The 24050-nt window shown below is 36.9% G+C and overlaps 1 protein-coding gene across 1 annotated transcript in view; it reads left to right on the top strand.

Annotated features, from left to right (window-relative positions):
* The window catches only part of LOC140170206 (uncharacterized), an 84587-nt gene extending 75999 nt beyond the window's left edge, over positions 1–8588 (top strand). The window contains exon 3 of the mRNA XM_072193542.1: positions 1783–8588. Coding sequence (XP_072049643.1) covers positions 1783–4155 — 2373 coding nt within the window. The 3' untranslated portion in view covers positions 4156–8588. The remainder of the gene's footprint in view (positions 1–1782) is intronic.
* The last annotated feature ends 15462 nt before the right edge of the window (positions 8589–24050 follow it).

Raw genomic sequence — 24050 nt, 5'->3', positions numbered from 1 at the left:
TATGGAAATAATGTTTTGTCGTGTCTTTCGATCCACATTGAAAAACGAAGATGTTAAAATCGCGAAATGTTCATGATATCAAACTAGTTATTCTGCATTTTCAGTTTGAGTACAAGTGCTGCTTGTCTTGCTTAATCTTGTTAAGGTTAGCAACTATTTTGGAAATATACGGTCCACAACTTATAAGTTCCCCCCTAATACTTTTTAGAATAAGTCAAAAAATATTTTTCGAAATGTAAAAATGTAAAATGATATGTATAGCCCTATTTGTTTTACACATGTGGACAATTTATAGCGTCACACGTCATTGCGTTCAATCACAATGGTTAATTGTGTAAAAAAGAGGCCGTTTTAAAAGTTGCACCTGAGTCCATAGCAGGCAAGTTTTCTTTAACAAACACATGAGAGCTGACTCCTATGGACTCGGATGCAACTTTTAACACTCTTTTAACGGTCTCTTTTTGACATAATAAACCATTGTGACTGAATGCAATGACGTGTGACGCTATAAATTGTCCACATGTGTAAAACAAATAGGGCTATAGGTCCATATGTGTAAAACAAATACGGATATCCATACCGTTTTACACATTTGCATTTTGTCAAATATTATTCGATTTATTTTAAAAAGTATTAAGGGGGAACTTATAAGTTGTGGACAGTATATCTTCCACATGGAGATTAAATTTTCAAATGAAATGAACACATTGGACACCTCCATAAGAATTTCATACACCCTCTGAGAAAGTTTCAACCTGAATCTTCCACAGAGGGACGGTGAGTTTGAAATAGAGCTGCCTAATGTGTTCATTCCATTTGAAATTCATACTCCCCCTGTGGAAGATATTTCCAAAATATGGAGTGAGGATTTTAAATGGAATAGCCCATTATTTATGGATTATTTTGGACGATATAGTAATAACTAGACTCTGTGTTTATATCAAGGTGCAATAGTAAGTTCATCGCAACACTCTCTTAATGTAAAAGAGTGGACCAAATATTTCTTATGCAAGTTCTTATGCAATCCAAAAAAGAGTGAAAATCACTCCAAAAGAGAGACATTTTTGCACCAAAGAGGCAGGGAATTTCACTCCAAAAGAGTGAAATGTCACTATTTTAAGGAGCCATATAACGCACCACTCCAAAAAGAGTTGTCCCTTAAATGGGTCCTTAAAGAGTGGATATTTTACTCTTTCGGAGGTTTCACTGTTTTGGAGTGGAATCAACTGTTTTGATTTTCCTTGTTTTTGGAGTGCATAAATATCCACTCTTTGGGTTCACTCTTTTATAAGAGGATAACTACATTTGCTCCTATTGTCCAAAATTCCAAATCAATCTGATACATGCATCATGTTCAGTGTCAGAAGGTTGATATTTACCAATAACTATTCTAATACTGTTGGTTTCGGTCCACATAAGCAGACATTATTACCTATATAGTGTATCGTAATTATTCTTTTTGCTTTTCCATCATGCTGAAACTTATCAAGACTACAATAGCTGAACAGGTATGGTGGTTACACGCATCGGTATCAGACGAAACGCCCACACCTGAACTTGCTAACCAATCACAATGCATATTTTGCTGTAAGGTGTTATTCAATGGACCGTCAAATTCTTTTCAATCCTAAAGCTTGCATATAATATATATACATACCGTCTTTATAAAATTGTGCTATTTGAACCGTTAACTACCTGGAGTTCGGTAGTGTAATACACCTGTTGCACATTATCATGAAAATCGATCTTTGCATGACGAATGGTTTTCTTGTTTGTTTGTAGGAAACATTGGAAGAAGAAGAAGCTGAGAGGAATGGTCAAGGTGATCCGGAGGCGGGACAAAACGACATGTCTGCAGAACAGGTGGATTTGAATAAAACAAAAAACGCCGCATCGCACCAATCAGAAGCAACCAAAGACGACATGACGCTTGAAACAGTTAATCAAGACGAATCAAGGGATACCGTGAATAAACCAAAGGATGAAACTTTATTTAACTCAGACAAATCCATGGATAACTATCCCATGGAAGCCGGCAGTGCTGACCTTATGAACAAAACCCAATACGGTGTACTTGACTATATCAAAACTAATGATTCACCGATTCAGGCTGTTAGTCAGTTGACCGACGTCAATGGGTACACAGTTCAATGGAGACCTGCCAGTTCTACTAACACTACGAGAGTCACCACTGCAGAGACCTGCCGTGATTTTACTATAGTCTCAAACTCTACACCCACAACGGGAGTAAACTCACCGAACGAGAAATTTCTTCCACGGCAATCTAATGGATGCAAAACAACGGATACAACAGACCAAAAACACAAGCCACCTACGTCTGTGTTGGAACTAACTGTTGATAAACTGAAATCGTCAAAAAGTAATGGTGCATTCGCAGACCAACCTGACAGCGTCGTGTTGCCTTCAAAGATACACTTACCGTCATCCGCTCCACGAGATATCCTTAATGAAATCAAGGAACGCGCACAATTGAACAGACGAAAGACTCCATTTGTCGCCAAAAGTCCACCGCCCATCTTCCGTGGATCAGGTATACGTCGTGACGGTCGTGGTCGTATTATGAGACAAAAGAACAATATGCCGGCTGTTGCTCAATTTTTCTTGAACCACATAGTTGGTTCTTCGGCTAATTCGGTATACGCTGATGAGGATACCAATGGCGGACTTGACCTTTCACCTCCAGCTACCATTGCCGAGGGCTCTTATGTAATCAACAGGACCCCACTACGCAAAATTGCACCAAAATCGAATGGCGTGGTTCCGACACAACCGCTTATAATCTCAACCGGTCCAACGACCCCTCCTACGAACTTAACCAAATCTGCAACAGACCTGGGCAACAACTTGATTTCACCAATAGGTAGACCAATAGGTTCCTCTAAGGCCTCGCCTGTTCCATTTCTTGATGCATCAAAGTGGAAAACAGGTAAGGATTTGCATGAATCACAAGAGCAACCTCTTGATCTCTGCACAAAGGGTAGCACAACAAGCTCAGAAGCTTCATCTGCACCGTCATCTCCTTCATACGAGATGTACGATGGAAACCAACCACTGAATCTATCTATAGATAAACCTGCTTCATCTCCAAACGCAGATCGTAAACCTCACCAACTTCCTCCAACATCCGGGCTAAATGCTGGTATGTGGAATTGGAAAACCCCTCCCAGATCCACATTCTTAGCAAATCTCAAATCTGGCGGAACATCGAGTCCTCTCGAAGGTGACACTGCTTCTGATAAAGCGGCTGATTCTCCGGGACTTGATAATCAGAAACTTCCCTATGGTTTCATAATGTCTCCAGAAATTATGAATGGACTTGTTCCTATGGGGCCAATATCACCGTCGGGTCAAATGTTACGACAGAGTTATCCAGAAGGAGCAATTTTGTTACCAGGACCTGGGCCGCACTATCGTCTATCAACAGACATGGCTCTCCAGCATAACGAACCGCCCACTCCAGAGCGTCCGTACATGTGCGACCAGTGTGGGGCTACATTCAAACGCAACAAATCTCTCAAACAACATATTGGTGTACACGTAAATGACAATGATTCTTTTCAATTCGGCGATAATTCTGACGCGATGCAAGAGCATGCAAAAGCAATGATGAAATCACTCCCATGCGAAGAATGCCCGCGTAAATTCGTACATCCTGAGCAGCTGAAACGCCATATTCGTGGACACCGGGAAATAAAGACATTTATCTGCGAAAACGAACACTGTGGTAAGCGCTTCTCAGACAGTAGTCAGCTTAAACTTCACATGCGTACTCACTCGAGCCATAAGCCATTTCCATGTCCGTATTGTCCTCTACGTTTTAAGTATTCCGGGGATGTTAAACGACATGTCCGTATTCATACCGGTGAGAAACCATATGTATGTGGCTATTGTAAGATGCGATTCACCCAAAGTAACACGCTGAAACAACATGAAAGGACTCACACAGGTGAGCGCCCTTACCATTGTCATAAATGCGGTATGACATTCACCCAGAGTGGCAGTCTTAAGTACCATCTCGCGCATCGCCATCCTCCAGATGTGCAGACTGTAATAATAACCACAAATGCACCAACTTTGACATCTGGGTCATTAAGCGGTAGCCAAGTTATGATAATGAACCCTCATTATGCTTAAGTACCCAGAGTGGCAGTACCATCTCGCGCATTGCCGTCCCCCAGATGTGCAGACTGTAATAAATACGCCAACTTTGACATCCGGGTCATTAAGCGGTAGCCAAGTTATGATAATGAACCCTCACTACGCTTAAGTACCCAGCATGCCCAGAGTGTCGGTCTTAAGTACCATCTCGCGCATCGCCATCCTCCAGATGTGCAGACTGTAATAATAACCACAGATACGCCAACTTTGACATCTGGGTCACTCCCGGGGGGTCACTATACCGGTAGCCAAGTTAAATGAATCCTCATTATGCTTAAGTAGAAATCTTAGTAACCATGGTAGCCAAATGTAAATTGAAATGCGGTATAAACAATCATACGTAGCTGCTTGACGAATCAGTTATTTGATGATCTGAGGCCCTTTGTATAGTAGCAATTAGTAACAGTATGCGATGCTCTAGTCAATTTAGGCATCAGTGATTGATGGTGTCAAATTTAACAAGTCTTGTCACTCTTTTAGTTTATATATAAATTCTAAAACATTTGAAACTCAGAATGTTGCATAATGTCATATAATTTGTGAAGAAATGCAGTGCCATGGTAACAAAATGATCTGATTGGCTTAATACACAATCTGGTCCATGGGGGCCAAAGGCGGCAAATTTAAAATTGAGATAAAGGCAAACATACGTATGAAGGTAAGAAACATAAAATATAAGAAAATAGACGTCACAAAACTTCATAACTTTAGAACCAAATATGCTAGACCATTTGTTTTTTCAGTATATGATAGCCTAATATTTGCAGAAGGTAATGATTGTAAAAACTAAATTGTTAAAAATGCCTCCTTTAGCGCTAGCCTCCATGGACCAGATCGTGGCACATATGACAATTATGGTAATTGCAAAGGGTTGATTATTATAATTACCATTATACATGTATATTTTGTTATCCAGATGTTACGCTATACAGACAAGGGTGCCATGGGCTCTTGCTTTTCACTATGGACCACAATGGCCTCATCCCAATGGCATAGTTCAATATTCTCAATTTAACAATCATATCAAAATTTGACCTCAAGTTTCAGAGTATGAGTTTTTGTACACACATTTTTAAAGGTCATTCAATGAATGTGCAAATGTATTCATTGGTATTTGGGTTAAAGAACTGTGCCTTGATAGATGAGCATGTTGTGGATCCTAGTGTCTACCCAGGTATTTACACGTAGTATTGTCTTTCCATTGTTACAAACATATGTATATTGTATTTTTATACACCAAAGGACTGGGAAGTTTGTATAGTTTGCTATTTGCATCAGAAAAAGGACACTTTCCTGTTATTTTTGTTTATATTAATTGTACTACAATAAGAAAACTTTCATATTTTTGAAAATATTGATAACGTGTATATAGATATGTAAATGGTGGTTTATGATATTGGTATATAGCTATGCAAAAATATTATAGTTTTATATAAATTGTATATGGGTATTAAGATTGTAGATTTCCTGAAAACTGAAAGTATTCATATCTGAAATTGATTTGTCTTTCTCAAAAACTATGCAAAATGCAATGAATATCAGTACTATTCATTTTTATACAATGTACTATATTTTGATATAAGTATTTGGATATTAAGATTATTATCTATATGTAGCATGTCATGTTCAGTAATGAAAAGTCACACGTATCAAAAAATTTTACTCTTCAAAGTAAAAATATAAGGGCTCTCTTCCAACTCATATCGTCACCCTACTACGATACCTAACTCTCGTTTCTGCCGAATTAATTAATATCTCTATTAAGTTTTCGCGTGTGAACCTGGTACAATAATACCATTGAAATTGATAAATCAGAAAGGATATTTTGGGGATGAGTAATAGGCAATTTTGGCAGATGACAACTGATGACAGGTAATAGCTGGCATTTTAACACCATAATTTTTTATGCCTAACTCATGTCTGAAGATTTTGCTCTGATTTTTGCCAAAGTCACAGTTATCCCTAATCGTTTCTGATAATTTCTTTTTAATTTGTCTCATTGTCATTTTGTTATTGTCTAAAGATAGGTTAATGAATATCGTTATGCGTGAACCATATTTTGTACTTTTTCTCAAAACTACAAAAATAAGTTAGGAAAGGATCGTAGCAGGGTGACAATATATGTCAGGAGAAACCAGGACTCAACACAGTAGCTTTTACCCCATTCCATAAGCATCCACATCCAAAGATATTGCGATTTAGGGAAAATCGTAAACTGGTCCACCCTCCCTATAGCGTGGTGTGATCAAATACATCTTGAATGACTCAATTAATAGAAATTGGATCAGGTGAATTTGGGCATGCACCAGTAATTTGACTGTCATTCAAAAGAAAAGCTCTAAATCACACGGGAAAAAATTCTGCTTTGGCCGACATCATACTGCATACCACCAATGAAAAAACGTTTTCTATATCCCTTTTTTATAGTGGCAATAATTTTTTTTTTTAAATGCGTAGTGATTTATAGTGCGCTGATCCGTTGATCCACAAGCCTCAGCACACTTTACAGGTTGTCGCTGACCACTACGGCCCCACATCATTCCATAAACCATTAAACAACAATTCAGGGACTTTGCTGCTTCAAGAGCGCACACCCTAGACATTCCACAAATAACCTTCGCAACCAGGATCAGCTCCACGAGTTTCGTACGGGTTACAAGGAGACAAATTAGAAGTAAGTTCCTTGTCCAGTGGAATTTCAAGCTAACTCAATTTTTTCCACGAGAGCGTACTAGGCACCACCAGGGTTCGAACCTGCAACCTCTCGCACCATAATCCAACGCCTTATCGATTGAGTTAACTTGACTGTTAACATTTTTTGAGATACATCCTATGGTACACCTACTATTGTGGTATAATGGGGAGATAAGCATCTACCAAAAATTAATTACCATCCTTTAAATGATGGCATTTATTCCTATAAAACGGTTAATTGTATGCCAAATTTGGAATAGGCATTCGAAGCAGAATTTATTTCTGTGTATTATGATAACTCATTTGTCGCCAATAACCAATTGATGTCGCAGCGTACATTTAAATGAAAGTAACTCAAGATTTGAAATTGCAGTAAAGTCCTATTGCCTTGTATTCAGTATCCATGGAAGATATGTTTTCTGCGCTCATTGGATTAATCTTTTTGTTTCGTGAATTTTGAGGTTACTTTCATTAAAATGTACGCTGCGGCATCAATATTGGAACCATTTTGATAAATGAGGTGTCATAATGCATGTAATGCGCAAAAATAAATTCTGCTTCGATTGCATATTCCAAATTTGGCATACAATCAACGGTTTAGGAATAAATGCCATTATTTAAAGGGGGTAATTTACTTTTTGGTAGATGTTTATAATAGAGTCGATAATAGAGACCATCAGACTTTTGCCATCTTGTGGATAAATCGATACGGTTGCATTAGTGTCATGGGTGCGAATCCATGTAATCTTCTCTAGGTTAGCACGTGATTTTCTATTATACAATCATGAAGGTTTTTATATTGATTTACCTGGATAAATGTGTTTAATAATACAAATAAGCCTAGTCTAATAATCATAGTACTTACAGTCCAAAGAACCTCAAACCGGTTTACAAAAAGCGTTTTACCCACAAGATGGTCCAATATGACGTCACACTTGACAAGCTCCGTTATTTGTGCCAATGTTGTGACAAGTTCTATCTGAAATAATATTGTAAATCCTTTTACCGATTATATAATTTTGAAAACGATTATTTTCCCTTTTTCAAAAATGTCTTGATAAAATATTTTTGAAAACGATTATTTTCCCTTTTTCAAAAATGTCTTGATAAAAAATTGTAAATTTAGAGAAATTCTACCAAAATGTCTTTACAAATCTGTCATTTTATATAGAATTTACCAAACATGCCTTGATTTTAATGTATTTTTATGTCTGAAAGGTAGCCCATTAGCTGCCTTTTTTCTTACATCTAAAAAGGTAGCCAATCGGCTACATTTTTGATATTTGAAAGTAACTAATTGTCTGTCCCATTGGCTACTTTTTGGGAACAAGGCAAAAGGTAGCCAATTGGCTACCTTTTAGATACCAAAATAAATTGAAATCCCATATTGTCAAGACATGTTTATAAAGTTTTCTATAAACTGGTAATTTTATCAAGACAATAATCGTTTTCAAAAATATTTAATCACGTGTTAGTATTATGTTGTTTCATTTCTGAAATATAAGTTTGAATAATGTTATAGAAGTCCACTTAGTTGGCAAGTTTGGAAATACCTTGTAATGTAGTAATTCTAAATTTAAGGGTAGTTTGGGTATTGTTGGTCGAAGCAATCAAAAAGTCCATTTTCATTATCGGAATCAATATATTATTGAAAAATAACACTTTGATGTTTTGCAAAAGTTCATTCTACAAATATACTTTGAAAACTTGCTTGATGTATTGTTGTTAATGAGTTATGTACGTTTTATAAAAGCGTTATTTCAGCCCTCTTTACAACATAATTCAAGGACCACAGGACCTGCAAAACTATATCTGATCATGGAGATATTCTTCTCCACACTCGCTATGAAATGATCAATGCAATTTTTGCCAAAGCTCACTACCATTCGCAAAATGTTGTGAACTACCAAATCGCAACAGTTTAAAATAGTTACTAACCTTAATAAACATGTTCAGGAAGTTTCACTTGCTTCTCTATCTAATTCCTTTCTTGGTTAAGATTTTCAAATCAATTGATCATTAAATCACATTTTGTTTTAAATTATAAAATCAATTAATCTTCAAATCTGACGAAAGGTATTTTCATAAATTGTGTATTTTGACAGAACTTATTATATGAATTATTAATCAAATTGTCATCCTTAACCCTAGAACTACGAAGGCCCCCCCGAGATTTTTTAATCCGTCATAAAAAAGAAAGCGCGTGTTTACGCCCAAACGACCTAAGCTAATCGTAGATCCATCCTTTGCGCTCCACCTTACCCGGGGTTGGACTGACCGTCAAATATGACCATAGAAGGGGGTTGGTGAGGCCCACCATTGGTTTCGAAAATAAAATCCATGATTTTCATTTCGCTCTTGTCAAATTCTTCAAATAGCTATCGATTTTTTACTTGTTAGTTAGGTTGAAATAGTCATTTCCTTTTATATTAAGGAGAAAATCGCATGTTCGTGGAATTTGTAACCGAAAATCAATTTTGCCTTTTGTACACAGGCAGAATTTTCCAAATTTGCATGCACGAGCTCACATTATGACGTCATAGCGACATTATGTAGGGAATGTTTGTACTTATTTTGGTATCACTGGATAGAGGCTACCCGTAACTATATATTGGTATCAAAATAACACTATAATTATGACGATTATAATTGAAAATTGGGGGGTTGCAATTACAAAATAAGGCTCAGTAGTTCTAGGGTTAAGTGATTTCGATTGCTATAGACACCAAATCTCCTATTTAATGGAGACGCATTGGGTAAAATGTTGTTGATATACCATCCAACCCCCACCCCCCCCCCCCACCCCCCCACCCCGACCCTTCGTAGTCCATGTTACAAACTATGGCGCAGTAGTTCTAAGGTTAATTGAAATATTTTCAAGGTTTATGTATTTTTACAGGTTCAGTTTTTAGTTTGAATTATAAAATCAATTAATCATCAAATCTCCATCCTTACGAAAGGTATTTTCATAAATTGTGTATTTTGACAGATTCTCGTTCTAGTTTCATTCATAATCAACTTTGTATTTTCATGAATTGCGTATTGTTACAAAGTCAGCTTTTGGTTTAAATTATAAAATAAATTAATCATGAAATGTCCAATCTCCTTATCGTCAAGAATTGTGTATTATTTTGCGATTCTTTACCAAATGTATATACGACCAACCATTTATAATGACCTCTGCATTCACGCTTTCAATAGACTTATACAATTTGTTTACCTCTTGTGTCAAAAGAATATTTACAACAATTTCAACTTAGTTAACTGACAATGGTACTGTAAGTGATGGCAGCGTCTATCAATTACATTGCTATGAATTGGTTTTAATAATCATGATAATAGGGATGACAATGCTTGTGACAATGGGCTATTGAAATCCACCCACCCCTATAGAAGACATGACATTGATCTCCTATACAGGGAGTGAATATTTCAAATGGAGTCACCCATTCAGGAAACCCCATTTGAAATTCACATTCCCTGTCGGGCTTCCTGAATAAGGCTTATCTTCCATAGGACGAGCATATGGAAAGGTTTGGCTACAAAACGATTCTCTTATAAACGCAACTATGCACAGTGTCCACCTCGATACCCCCGAGCACATAATTTCGTCCAAGAGCTTACAAGCAAGCAGTGAATTTTCTCTACACAGTCTTTGTTTACACTACACGGTTGAGATCATAGCATCATAAGAGCTATGTGAGCTTCTAGCTGGTGACTAGTGGAAAATACGGCATCTGCGAATGATGTTTTAGGCCAATCAAATTAAGAAAAATAAGGGGTTAAACCACTACTAATTGCAACAGAATCCATTTCATCACCATTCATTTGAGGAAAGCATATTTAATAACACATTAGAAGTCCCCAAAAATCCAAAAAGTGCAACAGTGCCTAATTTGCATAAATCCAAAACAGCCGCTTATGCAGGGGTGAAATTTCAACGTTGGTACAATCTTGCTAACAACCATACCAATGTATTGCTCTCCTCATAAGCATTCAGAAAAAGTATAGTTTGACCAGTCTCCGACATTTTAGTTCTTGAGTTATCAGGCAAAAAGGTCACTGGTCAAATATTGGGGCCCGTGGGCGTTTACAATTGAAATATGGTCCAATTTTAATCCAACTGGTCTCAAATTGTTTCTTTGGCAGAAATAAATCAAAATGATAAAAGCGCATTGCATTGGATGTTTTGTTCTATAGGTAACACCACAAAATAGTTCAAAGTCAAGAAGGCTCATTTGGAATTTGATCTTCTTTGCCATGTTACCAAGGTAACAAACCACCTGAGATATGGCAAACTATTCTTTTTATTAAACATGCTTTTGCAAGAAGAACAATGTGAGACCATTTTGATAAAACTCGGAGAATTTTTCGGGTTTTTGTTTTTTGTTCCCCGACATCAGTGTAGAGTCAAATTTTGACATTTGACCTTTCCCCCTATATAACTCAATAAATGCACATCGGAGGTCAAACTATATTTTTTTCTGAATCCTTATGACGAGAGAAATACATTGATATGGTTTTGAACAAAATTAGACCAACTTTGAAATTTCACCCTTTGCAAAAAGCGGCCATTTTGGATTTATGTAAATTATGTACTCTTCCACTACGGGGATTTTTGGGGACTTTTGATATGTTTTTGTGTAAGCTTTTAGGAGATGTATTCACGTGAAATGGATTCTGTTGCAATTAGTAGTGGGTAATATCCTTAATTTGATCTATTTGGCCTATTTGTCAAAACCCCGAATGTTCCCTTCATCCAATCAGAAAATTTATTATATCGAACGAAAGCTAACACATAACTTCCCCCTAAAAACTCTTTTTTTTTTCATTACGTTAGAAAATAACGCAATTCAATGTTTATAGCAATTCTAATGTGGTAAATCTGTTGAAAACGACCCATTCAAGCACAATTTGTGACCAAAATGTAGATTTTAAAAGTCAGAACCTCAAGTGATCCTTACCATGCTTACAATATTTTTCAGATTTTATGTATATTCATTTCAATGAGCAATGACCAATTCTCTTTAATTTTTTCGCCTGTTTTGTCACACTGTTGTAAATTCAACCAGCAATGACTTACAAATTGACATGTATGGATTTTATCTGGAATAGCCAAATTTTGACCGATTTTGCATTGTAGTGTTAATAATGAAGCATTAAAACACCTATTAATACAAAGGGTCGTTGAATCGGTCAAATTTTCATTGACAAAAGCTTGGGGGAAAATATTTATGGTATGACGTCCTGCACTGGTGCCTACGATTGAAAGTATTAAGACAAGATAAAAGAGTGTGTTGTATTACTTTTGAAAATGGTTTCAATGGAAAGTCATTGAAAAGAATCCTACTCATAAATTTTGATCCCGTAACTATTCGTTTTGATGAGATATACTGTTCATTTTGAGAAGATTCTGTTATGTCCCCCTCGAACAAGACGGATTATTCGATTATTTGAATTTTTTTTTTTCATTTTTGACAAGAGTCTTTTCAAATTTGTGACCGTACAGCACGAATGAGCCGTAAATTCCCTACATTGTATACTGAGTTACATTGTAAAATGTGTTTGAAGGTCGTATTCATTGGTAACTTAGGCTGGCCCGACATCTTTCTCATTTTTATAGTCAAATACCAATCAATAATCCTATTGTTGAAGTGGATAATAAGCTTCTACCTTAAATGGCTATAGAATTTTTAACAGCGCTGGTCTTTGTTTGTTTTGGCTAAATCCTGTTCAAGTGGTGGGTTACCAGGAAAAGTATTTTGTATAGGTATGTATAACAATTAACAATGAGAGAACTTTCTTAATCCTCGTTGACTTGGGGATGATAGCTCGATGTTTGAAATGACCGCTAATTATGACTGTTTGATATAATTGCCAGCAATGTGAAAAAAGAGACACATGTAGAAACGAAAGAAGCTACCATTTTGTTGAAGGAGCAAAGTTTAACAAACCATAACCCCGCCTCTGGATATCGTTTAAAGTCAAATGATATACCATTTTAAAGCTTATGATGTATATTTTCTAAACACGAAATTAAACAAAATTGAACGGGGAGAAATTTACGGCTCATTCGCCGTGCCGGGTCACAATTTTGATGAGTATCTTGTTGATTTCATGAGAATATCCGATTGATAAAATAAACATAATTTTTCAGACCAAGTAAAATAGGTGATCCCGCCCGGGAATCGAACGACAAGACCGGTGCCTTAACAACTCAGCCACGGGAGCTTGAAAATCATTCAGCGCAGATTGAGTTTTAATTAATTTGACTGACCCACACGTAGAAGTTAGGCTAAGTTGAAGTAGCATACCGTACCTGACATCAGGTCGGGGCATTTTTTCCCGCTGAAGGCTGTGAAGTTTATTTGTTCGCCGCCAAAGGCGGCAAGTTTTTGGTTTTTTTCAATTTTCATGCATTTATACACTGTCAGTTAGGTGGGGAAAGGTTTTTTAGTGTTGGTGGGGAACGGTGTTTTCCTCATGTAGTGGGTGAAGTTTTTTTTTTTTTCAAAAACTTCTTACCCCAACCCTTGAAGTCTAATGGTGCGTCCCTTAGTCTGAAAAGTAAGAAGCAACGTTTCTGAGAAATATGCGGGAAAATGTAGCTCCAGGAATGGAAAGTTTTATGATTTTACAGTGATATTTTTTGCAACAAAACTTATTGCACATTTCACATAAAAAAGTGACAACCCACTCATGTTTTGTGTTATATGACCTACGTGTGCTAATACACCGTGTCAAATCTTTTATTATAGTTTTATGCTGATCTAACTCTTTCTTAAAAGCTTACATTAAGAACATCCTATACATTATGTGTATTTATTAAAATGCATGAATGATCATAAACTGAATTTGAACTGAAAAACTGAATTTGACTTATGTTTAGAGATTCAACACATTGTCACAAAAGGCTTAGTCTATTTTATACCCCCTTTTGGAAAATCATATCAACTCATCTCACAAGGGCTGCAAGTTTAGAATGAGAAAAAAGGTTCCTTTTTCTCTGGGTAGACGGGCACTGTAGATGTGTTTTGTTTATGGAATGACATCATGGGCTATTCAAGAAAATAAGTGCACCCTGGCAATCAAAGAAATGTCCGGATTTCCATGTCTGCTTTCTGAAAACGACTGGAATTCCAGTTGCCAATATCACCTGAAATAGCTTGGAAATCCAATTAAATTAAAGCCATAACATTTCTGTAGAAATAGATTAGTATCTATTTTCCATAAAATGTTAGCTTTTACTGTCAGATATGTCCCCTTTTAATTTTGAGCCGAACAAGTGAGGTAAAGCATTTGGAATTTACTACTAGCGCCCATGCATGTTACTCCCGCGGTTGTAATACGGTACGATCCTCGGGGTATGTGTGTATGTGTATCCCGCACGCCGTGTAGGCCTACGTACTGTGCATACGTGTTCGACTAATATTTCCATCGTAATAATAAAACGCCGGTTTCATCGTTTTATTCAAAATCTCGGATTTTGACAAAACTACAGCACCTAAAGTCTTGATTTTTGCAGAGTATCTTTATTAACTAAAGTACATTAATCGTGTAAAAACCAGAATTTTAAAAAAAATGAGAGCGTTCTCCTCAGCAAATGTTATAATATGGCTTTTAAGGAAAAATCACGGAAATGTCCAAAATGAGCTCTCAAATTGAGGATTTCTGGTTTTGAACTAGTTTTCTGCTGGATTTTGTTACCTTTGGACACTTTAAAGGTCTGGATTTCCAGCAGTAACGATAGGACAAAATGTCCGGAAATCCGAACTCCTCTATATAGGGGGTGTGCATCTATTTTCTGGAGTAGCCCAATATAGCTGGTGTGAATTGTTTCAAAAAGGGAATGCAAAGCAGTCTACAAAATGTTTAAAAAGAAGTTTACAGAAGTTTTAAAGCTGAACATCTATCATGTCAAGGGCACATCAACGTTATATATATTGTTGGTTTTACCACAGAGGTTTTAATAAAGACAATAAACAATCTCAAAAATAAAATTACAGTCACACTTGGCTTCGTTTTATTCAAATGGGATAGGTTAGGACAAGTAAAATACGTCCGGGTTTTTGAAACAAAAAGGAGGAAGAGGGGTTTTTTATTTATTTTTTATCGCAAAATAAATACCCATAATTAGAGCTGTTTCAGCGTATACAATAATGAATGGAAAAAGGAGGAGGTCTCTTTTTATTTGTTGTTCTGAGAGATAGGCCCCTCTAACTATCACAAAACCTTATAAAAGTGTTTCTTGTACAGCTCAACTGATCATACTTTTCCTACATTCGACCTTGCATGATTTTTGAGTTGACACAGTCATGAAAATAACTATAGATACTTGACAGACCATTAGTAGCCCAGTTCTGAACCTTTTCATTGATCATTCATAACAATAGGTATCTGATAGATCAGTGAAGATAAGAAGGGATTATAATATATCCGTAACCTTGATATTATAGTACATCTCGAGGAAAAAGTGCAATGGACATGTTTTCATTTTATGTTTCAAATATCCCGCGCATGAAAATTGAGTATTTAACCCAAAATGGAAAATGGAACAATTTATTGGAAATCTGTTTTAACAGATTTTTTGACATCTTTTTCTGCACTGTATTATACCTAAATTAAGAAATTTGATAAATATTCAAAGAAAATATAGGTCATCCAAAAATGTTGATTTTTACACATTTTGGGGCAAAAAGGAAAAATAAGCAAAAATATCAAAATCTGTTTTAGCAGCTTCATTCATCAAGTCATAACAAACGGCCTACATGCTTAATTTCTAATAAAATATTGAAATTGTGAAAAATATAGGTATTTATTGATTTTCATGTTTTTTCTTGCAAATATGCTAATAATATGCAAATTATGAAATTGCAAAATAAAGTTTCTTCATAGCATACATCTTTCAAGTGTGATGTTCAAAATGACAGACATCAAAAAGAGATTCGATGAAATGTAAAGGTGTAGTAACAATTTTGGCATGGACTCTCTGGTTAGGCAAAGTACGGTAAATTGAGCTGTATATTAGCAAGGCTATAGAAAGCATCTCTACTTCCTAGACATATTTTGTGAAAAGTTGTAACTGAATTTTAAAAAATAAAAATAAAATTGAAGAAACCTCAAAAAAGGAAGCGGGAGGGGACGTGAAACATGTTTTATTTTTTATTTAGCCCTATATAAACAGATCTCCTTTATTCTTATGATATATCGAGAAATAATTCAAATATGAAACGGCTAAAGAGATCCCTTTCATTCTTATGATATATTGAGAAATAACTAATATATGACATTTTTCCAATTGAAAGCAATTTAAGACTTGAAATCTACTACACGGTGAGTGCTATCGTGTATCTGTTGCACAGTCTGTCACTACCAGTGTCGTGGCCAGGGGCAAGAGGGGCAGCTTTCCCTCTTACTTTTTATTTCCATTTTTTGACAATTTTCGTTCAAGTTGCTTTGCCCGCCTTTACCCTCCCCCCCTCCTCACACAGTGTCATCGCCCCGATATCTTCATGGCAGAAATCGCCATGGTAGGTTGCATCCACAGCCGGCCACGCATGGCCATTTTGTTCCGACCTTTGAGACGCATAATGAGCCGAGGGACATCGACTAAGGTTACTGACAATAGCCTGGTAATTGACCTCTCTGTGTGTGAGTGAGCATGTATACGCCATTGATGAGGTCAATGGTCATATGTTTTTAGACTGCTTGCACTATAGTTCGGCACATATAAAATCCGAATATTTTTGTCAGTTTTTGAGTTCAAGGCGCACGCTTCTTTCTCAAGACGCTAGCTAATGACTATCATATCCATTGAACACGTATATTCAAGTGCAAGGAACCACATCTGGCTTCTTTAGACTAAATTAATTACGGGAGATATTTATCATTTTCTACCCCGGTATCCAAAGATTTATCGTCTAATATCAAATCGTGCATAGCACATTCACGTGTATCAATCCCGGGTATTCATTTCAGTGTCTCTGCTGTATAATGTAATTATTAACCGGGCGATGTCGGTGTGCCTCACCTCCTCCTCCTCCGACAAAGCCCTAGCTGGCGACGCTGACTAGTATAGGCCTATACAGTAAGCCAATATTGTACCATGCAGTTGATGGTACCAGTTATGTTCACCCCTTACTTACTAATACTTACTTGCTTATTTCGAGTGGTTTTCCCGAACCATGACAGCTTTCCATTTCCTAAATTCCTCCTGTCCTGCATCGCCGTTCCCAGGTCAGATGTTTCTAGTCCAGTGTCCTGCTTGAGTACATCTACATATGTAAGGGGTGATCTACCAGGGTTTCTTATTTCTTGTTTGGGTGTCCAGGTTATCAGATTGGCGACATGTTCTCACTTACTCCTGAAGCAGTGTCCAGCGAAGCATGTCCTCCTTTCTCTGATCTTCTCCGAGAGTCTGGGAAGGTGTCCGTCTTTCTTTTAACGTGCACACTACATATGCATGTACACGGGACCGACAGCTTAAAGTGCCCTCCGAAGCACTAAGCAAGTAGAGTGAAGTGCCTTGCTCAAGGACACAAAGAGCCGGACCTGGGATTCGAACCCTTGACCCTTGGATTCACAGTCCTATGCCTTAACCGCTAGGCCACGCTCTTTATCTTGCTCGAGAACGCTTTGTGTACAAATCTATAGGGCATGCAATGGACCAAAATGCAACTTTTAAATTTGCACCTGCCTTTGGTTTTTTGGCAGTATGGGGAGGTCTTCTTCGAAAAAAATTTTTATGGGGATGTGCCACGCAGACTTTCAGATGTTGATTTTCTCTCTATACCTACTTTTTGCTGTTTTTGCCACCCATCAGTATACCAATTTTTCACAAAAACACCTTAAAAGCACCCAAATTTGCCATAATTGGGCGCTTTTAGGGGCACTTTTCAGTCTCCACTGAAAACCACTACAAACACTGACCCCACTACATTCACTAGACGTGTGCTCAATTTCGATTGTTTCAAATACATGAAATATGGTGTCATTGTAAAGGGGAATAAACCCAGCAAACACAAAAACGTTTTCAAAACGTTTTGAATAAGTTATATTTTGGGTTTTGGTTTAGGTAAAAACGTTTTAATAACATTAAAATGTCGGGTTATATAAAGGTCATGAAATCGTTTTAAAACGTTTTGTATAAAAACACACTACAACAATATTTTTTAAATGTTTTCGAAATGTCATCATGGTCATTGTAAACTATTTTTGCAAACATCTTTGGCCAAATATTTTGTCAACACTTAAATAACATTGTGTTAAAATATTTGCACCTGGCAAAGACAGAAATGTTCTTAAAATGTTTTTTACAAAACGTTTTAAAAACATTTAAATTTTAAAAACTTTATTGTAAATATTTGGGGCAAACATTTTTTGAAAAATATTTTTTCAACCCCAAAATAACATTCTGTTTAGAATGATTTGTACCAAGTTTTCAAAAATGTTTTTGGAATGTTATTACACGTTTTTATACCATTTATATAACCTATATGTTTTCTGTCAAACATTTGTGTTTGCTGTGCAGTAAATTAGCAACGAATGTTTTTAAATGTTATGATATCGTTTTATACCATTAATGTACCCTTTATATAACCCGACATTTAAACGTTTTCTGACAACCTTTTATAACCTTTTGCGAATGATGTCGAAAACGTTTTGTGTTTGCTGGGAAGTAGCTATCCATTGATATGCAACACGACATGAACATGTCACAAATAATCTGAGATATGAAATGCTTGAAAAAACTTTCCAAACTTTTGTTGAGGAGTTTATTTTTGAAGGTCCTGTGCAGGGATGCAAATTGTGCGGGAGCAGGGAGCACCGCTCCTAGGAAATGACAGTCAAAATTGAGGAAATGATGCAGCGCCTGATAGTTGAATCATTTTCTTACGATCCGTGACCATTCATAGCATACCTTTGTTTCTCTGTGGATTTGACTAGACGGACATATTCTAAGAAAAAATAGCTCCTATGTCCCTGCCAAAAATGGCGGGAAAATCTATTTATAGCTCATTTTTCAAAATGGCCGCCGGTGACATTTTGCAAAACATGAATATCTATATACCATGTTCTGGATAGGCTATAATGACAAATAATATGTCCTTTTCAACTATCTTTGGCATGCCCAACCTTGTAAGATAAAATTCAAAGTGTTGAGAGGTCATCTTGAACCCCAAATCCAAGATGGCCGCCAGTTCCATATTGAAAAACATGAAAATCGATATATCATGAAGTGGATAGGCTATAATAACAAACAGTGTGTCGTTTTCAACTATATTTGGCATGAAAACCCGTTTAAGATCATATTCAAAGAGTTTGGGGTCACATTGACCCCTATATCCAAGATGGCCGCCAGCGCCATATTGACTAAAACATGAAAATCTATATACCATAAAGTGGATAGGCTATACTGACAAACAATGTGTCGTTTTCCACTATTTTTGGCATGCCAAATCTTTTTTTGTCATATTCAAAGTGTTTGGGGGTCATCTTAAACCCTAAATCCAAGATGGCCGCCAGCGCCATATTGAAAAACATGAAAATCGATATATCATGAAGTGGATTGACTATAATAACCAACAATGTGTCGTTTTCAACTATTTTGGGCATGCAAAACCATTTAAGATCATATTCAAAGAGTTTGGGGTCACCTTGACTCCTAAATCCAAGATGGCCGCCAGCACCATATTGACAAAAACATAAAGTGGATAGTCTATACTGACAAATATTCCACTATTTTTGGCATGCCAAACCTTTTCATGTCGTATTCAAAGTGTTTGGGGGGCATCTTGACCCCTAAATCCAAGATGACTGTCTAAGCCATGTCGAAAAACATGAACATCGATATTTAAGATGTGACACACATGAGGCCAATGCTTATTTTTACTCAATTACTTATACTATATATTTTGAAAGTGTTACCTTTGTTCTTTCAGAAAAGTTGCACGCTAAGAGCATGTGATGGAGAACAGAACAGACACTAAAGAGCTACAGAGCAACCAAGATACTGATAAACTAGAATGCATGCTGAAAGATCATTGCCCTGTAAAAGACAGTTTAGAAAAGTAGAGAAATGGGAGAACATTAAGGACATATTTTTACAATGGAAGGGCCTTGATAAATTTCAACATGTCAATACAACAGTGGAATGGGAAAAAGGACCTAAGGGGTGTCAAATGCATGCTACTTGTTGTAGCACGATGTCTAACACACACGCTCACTGCCAAGCCACAAAACGCAAGCACAAATCTGAGAAATCAAATAAAAAAAAGGCTGGGATGTCCGGTCAGCAATCATCTTTCTCAGGACCTCATCCCAAGAAACTTCGTTCAAGTATAGGTGTTCTGCATGATAAGGCATTGTGCGTCCACAAAAGTCTGGTAACCGGGACAAAAACACTGTTGTTACTTTTGACACGAGATGCATGGAAAAGATTCAAGGCACACACTATCTACATTGCAGATGAGGATACAAGAGAGCGGTTAGATACGTTTATAACGTCAATCCCAGACAGGCAAACAGCCTTTGGCTTGTAAATCAGATACCACGGTCATTGCTGGCGTCAATATGTCAGCAATCAAGCGAGAAATAATCTCAGTGAAAATGCAGATCATCTACAGCATGTTAACCTTCGGGAGGCTCAAGCTTTGTTCTTTCAACATATCCAACAAGTCATATTTAAAGATCGTGAAATACGCACCCTTGAAGGACTGCTCCAAGATTACTTTCGCATTACTTCAAACAGAGAAACAAAGGTATGCTATGAATGGTCACGGATCGTAAGAAAATGATTCAACTATGAAGAAGAAAAAAGAAAGAGAGGAAAAAAGAGGAAAGGAGAAGAAAAGAAGAGAGGAAGAAGAAAAAGATCGATGAAAGAAGCAGAGGAGGCGGCGGAAGAGTGAGATAGAAGATGACGAAAAAGGAAACATATCTCAGCAAAAGATAACAAGTTAATAGGTGAGGGCTGGGAGGCAGTGAAGCTACTGAATAGAAGAGAGGAAATCCCCAAACATTTGTTGCACAAAATGTTTGAGGAATTCACATAATTGTTCAAGAAATAAGAGAAAGGTGTTGGTGTTAGACTGTTGGAATATGGAAATGGGTAACAATGCATTTCGAGGAAATTTACCATTCATCTCCAGAGGAGTGAGGTATTCAATCAGGAAAAAAGAAGTTGGATGAGGGGAGGTGGATACAGGGCACATCTGAGGAAATTTATAACGAGGGGGCAATGAGGATGTTATGGGAAAATTCATATGAGGCTAATGAAATGAAATTATTAGTTTCTCGTCACATTTTTTTTCAGTGAAATTATGAGGTCATGATTTCATTATTCATTATTTTGGAAAATTTCATTATTGTCAAAACTCTCATTTACCTACATTGTATATTGTGGATGAAAAACCATCTCAAAACGGGTATTAATGCTTAGATCATCATTACAGACATTTTGCAACAGATTGAGAAAAGATTTGAATTTGTTTTTATTGAAATGAAAATAAATTTTTGTAATCACTAGAAACTTGATGATAGTAATCCTCAAATTTCCATTATTTACTACATCCTCTACCCCTACAACTAAGAAAAACTGCTGATTATGATCAGCAGGTGATGTCAGACATTTTGAGAGTTTCAATTTTGATTATTTCCATCTTAAGTTTCAGATAATTGACTTTTTTATGAAAATAATGAACGTTTTGGTCAAATTGAAAAGGTGATGCGGGCGAGTGACGGGAAACTAATCATTTCATTTCATTAGCATAGCACTGGCTTCTGTGCTGTACTCTGATACCTGTATGATGATTTTACGCTCGGTGCTCGCTCCGCTCGCTATTCGAGAGGCGTCGCGGTTTGGGCTAGTTCTACATTAGCCTAAAGGAAATTCAGTATATCAATAATTCTACTAAGAAATCCGAAGTGCCTGTGATGATATAGGACGACTGCTTGGACTGAACAATTGGACTAATTTTGGATTATTCTGAAATATACATTTTGTTAATTGGACTTTGCTTTCTCATTTGACACCCTGTTCGTGAAAAGCGAACAAGAATTGACCAAGATATGCGCCTCCAAAGCCTCAAACCCCAAAATCAAAAGTTGCATTTTCAACGATTTTCAATGGGAACGCATCGTTGTATTGCACTCAAGCACCACGGGTCAATCAATAAAGCACACAGTGTAACATGCCCAATTGAATCGTTAAAATTACAACTTTTCATTTTGGGGTTTGAGAGTTTGGAGGCGCATATCTTGGTCAATTCTTGCTCAATGTTCACGAACAGGGTGTTAAATGAGAAAGAAAAGTCCAATTAACAAAATGTATATTTCGGAATAATCCAAAATTATCAAGTTATTGAACAGCAAGGATGAAAATAACTGACGAGTTTCTTTTTGTGCCTGGTGTACACTGATGACATACGTCCAGCTCCATGAGTACACTTTCATTTTAATTTCACACCAAGTTCTCAATCCGGGTTTTCATATTTCAAAGTCAAGGGTCCATGGTCAGACCTTTGAAATTTCAAAGGCAAGGACCCTTGGATTTTTTTTTCTTATTTCGAGGCCTGATGGAGAAAAAAAAGGAAAAAAGGAGGAAAGGAGCTCATGTCCCACCAAAATTCACCCCAATCATGAGGCCAAACTAGTGTAAAATACCAAATTTTGCACGCTACGCGCGCACATTAAATTTATCCTAATAAAGCCCTTTTTTCGATAGCCAAAGGCTTTACATCTCTCTAGTTAGGGGTGGTGCAATAATTATGTGTACCCCGGGGTGGTGAATTATAGGGGGGAAAAGATTTTTTGGCAGGCCAAAATGGGGGAAAAGCATTTTTTGGCAGGTCGAAAGGGGGTTAAGCGATTTTTGGCAGGTCGAAAGGGGGGGGCAAGCGATTTTTGGCACAGATATTTTGGGCACCATTTCTATATTACGCCCTAAAAAGGTGTAGGAAAACGTGAGGAACACGTTCAAATATGCAAAATTTCCTGCTCGCTGCGCTCGCATTATATGATAAGACAATTTAAGGTTTTAAATTCAGGTTCCCCAAAATCTTGCATGTGTAAGGGGGGGGGGGGGGGGCAAAGATTTTTTGGCACATCAAAAGGGGGGCAAAGGTTTTTTGGCACGTCAAGGGGGGGGGCAAAGATTTTTTTGACACGGCCAGAGAGGGGGCAAGCGATTTTTGGCAGACCATTTTGATAATTCACCACCCCGGGGGTACACATAATTATTGTACCACCCCTTACCATTCTCATCTTTTGAATTGCAGAATAAAGCTATTGTATGTCTGGTATGACTGAGGAAATCTTGAGCCTAAAACTTTTCGAAAAAATCACAATTTGCATCCCTGGTCCTGTGGTTCTTGAGATATATGTTGTAAAGAGGGCTGAAACAACAACACTTTTGTAAAACGTACATAACTCAATAATAACAATAAACCAATCAAGTTTTCAAAGTATATGATTTGTAGAATGAACTTTTGCAAAACATCAAAGTGTTATTTTTCAATAATATATTGATTTAGATGAACATCGAGATAAAAAAACAAAACAATATACTTAGTCTACCCTTAAATAGTTGTTCAATCATGTCTGTTTTTTCTCTTGCCTGTTTTTTTTCCTCAACACCCTTATGTTATGTTGTAAATTGTATTCAATTAACTCTCAGCTATAACATTGATTCACGGGGGTACATGTTTGTACCTAATGAGCCATTCCATGTCAACTCCTGGGATGCGCACCGCAGCACTTCTTCGATTTTTTTCTTTTTCTGTGTGGTGGTAAGTAAAATCCTGAAAATTTGAGCTTCATACTCTATTTCGTTTTTCCGTGGCATCAATGTGAAATTTATGGGGGTCAGCGTAAAAAATGTGTCGCAACACGAAAGACGATGTTTGAAGGTCCATAAATGTATAAAGGGAACCCCCTACACCTTTTTTGTGTAGAATTCGAATCTGGCATCAGATAACATGTATCTCCTTTACTTGAAAAGATATAGGGCCCTCAAAATGCAACTTCGTCCATCCAGGACCAACTTCGGGGGGTCAGAACTCCAAAAGTAAAAATAATTTTTTGTCCATTTTTTTGCCAGTCAGAGCCCTTTGGTAGGACATTACTCTTATCCCATATTGAGCCTATTAGAATACTTTTAGCTGAGATATTACCCATGC

This window comes from Amphiura filiformis, chromosome 14 (assembly GCF_039555335.1).
Source record: "Amphiura filiformis chromosome 14, Afil_fr2py, whole genome shotgun sequence".
Lineage (NCBI taxonomy): Eukaryota > Metazoa > Echinodermata > Ophiuroidea > Amphilepidida > Amphiuridae > Amphiura > Amphiura filiformis.
This window is presented reverse-complemented; position numbering and strand designations above follow the sequence as displayed.